A 2578-nucleotide genomic window follows, 5' to 3' on the forward strand; every position below is an offset into this window, starting at 1 on the left:
TTAAAAGCCATTTTAGCTCACAGATTTATTTTTGGTGTTTTTTTTAAATCTTTCCTAAAAGGTATTTCAGTAGCTTTTCCCCTTATGTCATTTGTTATTGACCTATCTTTAGAGGGTTATGTATTTATTTACTTGTTTATCTGGGAATTTAAAGGTGAATTCAAGAAAATAAAGATAACAAGCTCATGCTGTCAAGCCTTCAGGCTTCCACCACGTGTTTGCAATTTATTTCCATCAGACCATGTTTCTACAGCATTTCTGATGAGACCTTTTAGGATCATCACATATTCTTAAAGAAAGCTCTGCTTTCTTCAAAACATGAAGAAATCAGTGTTTTACACTATAAAATGACACTTGTAGTCAACAGATTTAAATTATAGTTATTCTCTAATTGGCTTTTAGATGAATACATTTCTAAATCCCTTCACATTTCATATTTTCTAATATGTAGGAACCCATGTCACCTAATATCAGAGCTGGTATATTTTCCAATGATTTTATCCTTATTTTTCTTCCCAGATTGAAGAGGTCACATCCTTCTGGAGACCTCAACTGCTTTCCAAAGATGCTCCTTTCCCACTCCTATGTCAACATCTCCTTCTTCCAGCCACATGCCTTCCTGATGATTGGCATCCCAGGGCTGGAGGCCGTTCATGGGTGGATCTCCATCCCCTTCTCTTTCATGTACACTGTGGCCCTCACTGGAAACTGCCTGATTCTCTTGGCTGTGAGGAGAACTCCCAGCTTGCACCATCCCATGTATTACTTCCTGTCCATGCTGGCCCTCACTGATGTGGGCCTCACTCTGTCCACACTGCCCACCACCCTGGCTGTGCTCTGGTTTGATTATCGGCACATAGGCTTCAATGCATGCCTGGTCCAGATGTTCTTCCTCCACTCCTTCTCTGTGGTGGAGTCATCAGTGCTCCTGGCCATGTCATTTGACCGCTTTGTGGCCATCTCCAACCCTCTTCGCTATGCAGCTACCCTCACCAATAATGTCATTATTAGGATTGGGCTGGCCATTATGGCTAGAGCCACTGTATCCCTCTTTCCAGTGCCCTTCTTATTGAAGCGACTGAACTTTTGCCCTGACAAGATCCTCCTGTCCCATTCCTTCTGTTTCCATGCAGATGTCATGAAACGGGCTTGTGCTGACATTACTGTCAACATCCTTTATGGGCTATATGTAGTTTTATCCACAGTTGGTGTAGACTCTTTGTTTATTGTCCTGTCCTATACCCTTATTCTCCATACAGTGATGGGTCTGGCCTCTCCCAGGGAACGTGTCCGAGCCCTCAACACATGTGTGTCTCATATATTAGCTGTTCTGATTTTCTACATCCCAGTCATAGGAGTGTCAATGATCCACCGTTTTGGGAGGCACCTGCCTCACATTGTACATGCTCTGGTTGCCTATGTGTACCTGGTGGTGCCCCCTGTGCTCAACCCCATCATCTACAGTGTGAAATCCAAGCCCATTAGGGAGGCTATGCTCAGACTGCTGAGAGAGAAGAGGAAAGGCTGATGACACCAAGAAATAACCACAGAATCTGAGGAAAAACATGGCCGGTCTTATGTCCAGAAAGCCCTTACTCAGATACCTGACCAAGACACATTGTCATGAGTATGACAAGCAAATAGATCCCCTCAGACTGATGGGTGGCAGTCTTCCTTTTTTTTCAAAATTCTATTTATTTATTCATAAGAGACATGGAGAGAGAGAGGCAGAGACATAGGCAGAGGTAGAAGCAGGCTCGCTGCAAGGAGTCTGATGTGGAACTCAATCCCAGGGTCCTGGGATCACACCTTGAGCCAAAGGCAGATGCTCAACCACTGAGCCACCCAGGTGTCCCAGCGGCAAATAGTCTTGATTCTTTCCTGCACTCATGCACTTCATCTTTTTAATTCAGTATTTACCTGTGTGAGATAGTCTGTGCTCATTACTAGAGATAGTAAAATGAATTATACATGATCTTGTCCTTCCACTATAGGACATAAGCTTCTAAATACACAATTATAATTAAGTGTAATGAGATTATGATAGATATACACAAAGTGCTATAGAAACCTGGAAGAGGGTTTCCTGTCTCATCAAGAGGAAATGAGAAAAAAGTCAGGGAAGAAGGAGGCTGAAAGGTGAGTAGGAGATAGTCACAGAAAAGGTGGGCAATGGGAAGGCAAACTTAATAAAGGTAAAAGAATGTAAAAAACAGAAACAATGAAGTGTGAGGCACCTGCGTGGCTCAGTTAGTTAGCATCCAACTCATGATTTCAGCTCAGGTCATGATCTCAGGGTCGTGAGATCAAGCCCATGATAAGTTCCATACCAGCAGAGTCTGCTTGGGAGTCTCTCTTTCCTTCTCCCTCACCCTCTGCCCCTTCCACTCCGCCTCTTTATAAATAAATAAATCTTTAAAACAAAAATGAAACACTAAGATGTGGAATTATCTGGTGTGTTTGTGGAAAGATGAGCAGTCAGGCAGATGTGGCTCAGCATAATCAGAGTGTATGTTGGAAGGAGATCGACAGGAGATGAGATAGAAATGATGAACACTCCTTGTGCTTCTTGGGGCCT

At 43.2% G+C, this 2578-nt stretch overlaps 1 protein-coding gene across 1 annotated transcript; it reads left to right on the forward strand.

Annotated features, from left to right (window-relative positions):
- Positions 1–565: 565 nt before the first annotated feature.
- Positions 566–1528, forward strand: LOC121476622 (olfactory receptor 51I2-like). The gene has a single exon (XM_041730740.1). It carries the CDS (start codon positions 566–568, stop codon positions 1526–1528), a length of 963 nt encoding a protein of 320 aa, XP_041586674.1.
- Positions 1529–2578: the final 1050 nt, after the last annotated feature.

Source organism: Vulpes lagopus, chromosome 15 (assembly GCF_018345385.1).
Source record: "Vulpes lagopus strain Blue_001 chromosome 15, ASM1834538v1, whole genome shotgun sequence".
Classification (NCBI taxonomy): Eukaryota; Metazoa; Chordata; class Mammalia; order Carnivora; family Canidae; genus Vulpes; species Vulpes lagopus.

Excerpts from the sequence above, each read along its gene's own strand:
- LOC121476622 (XM_041730740.1), top strand. The coding sequence starts at position 566 with ATGCTCCTTTCCCACTCCTATGTCAACATCTCCTTCTTCCAGCCACAT.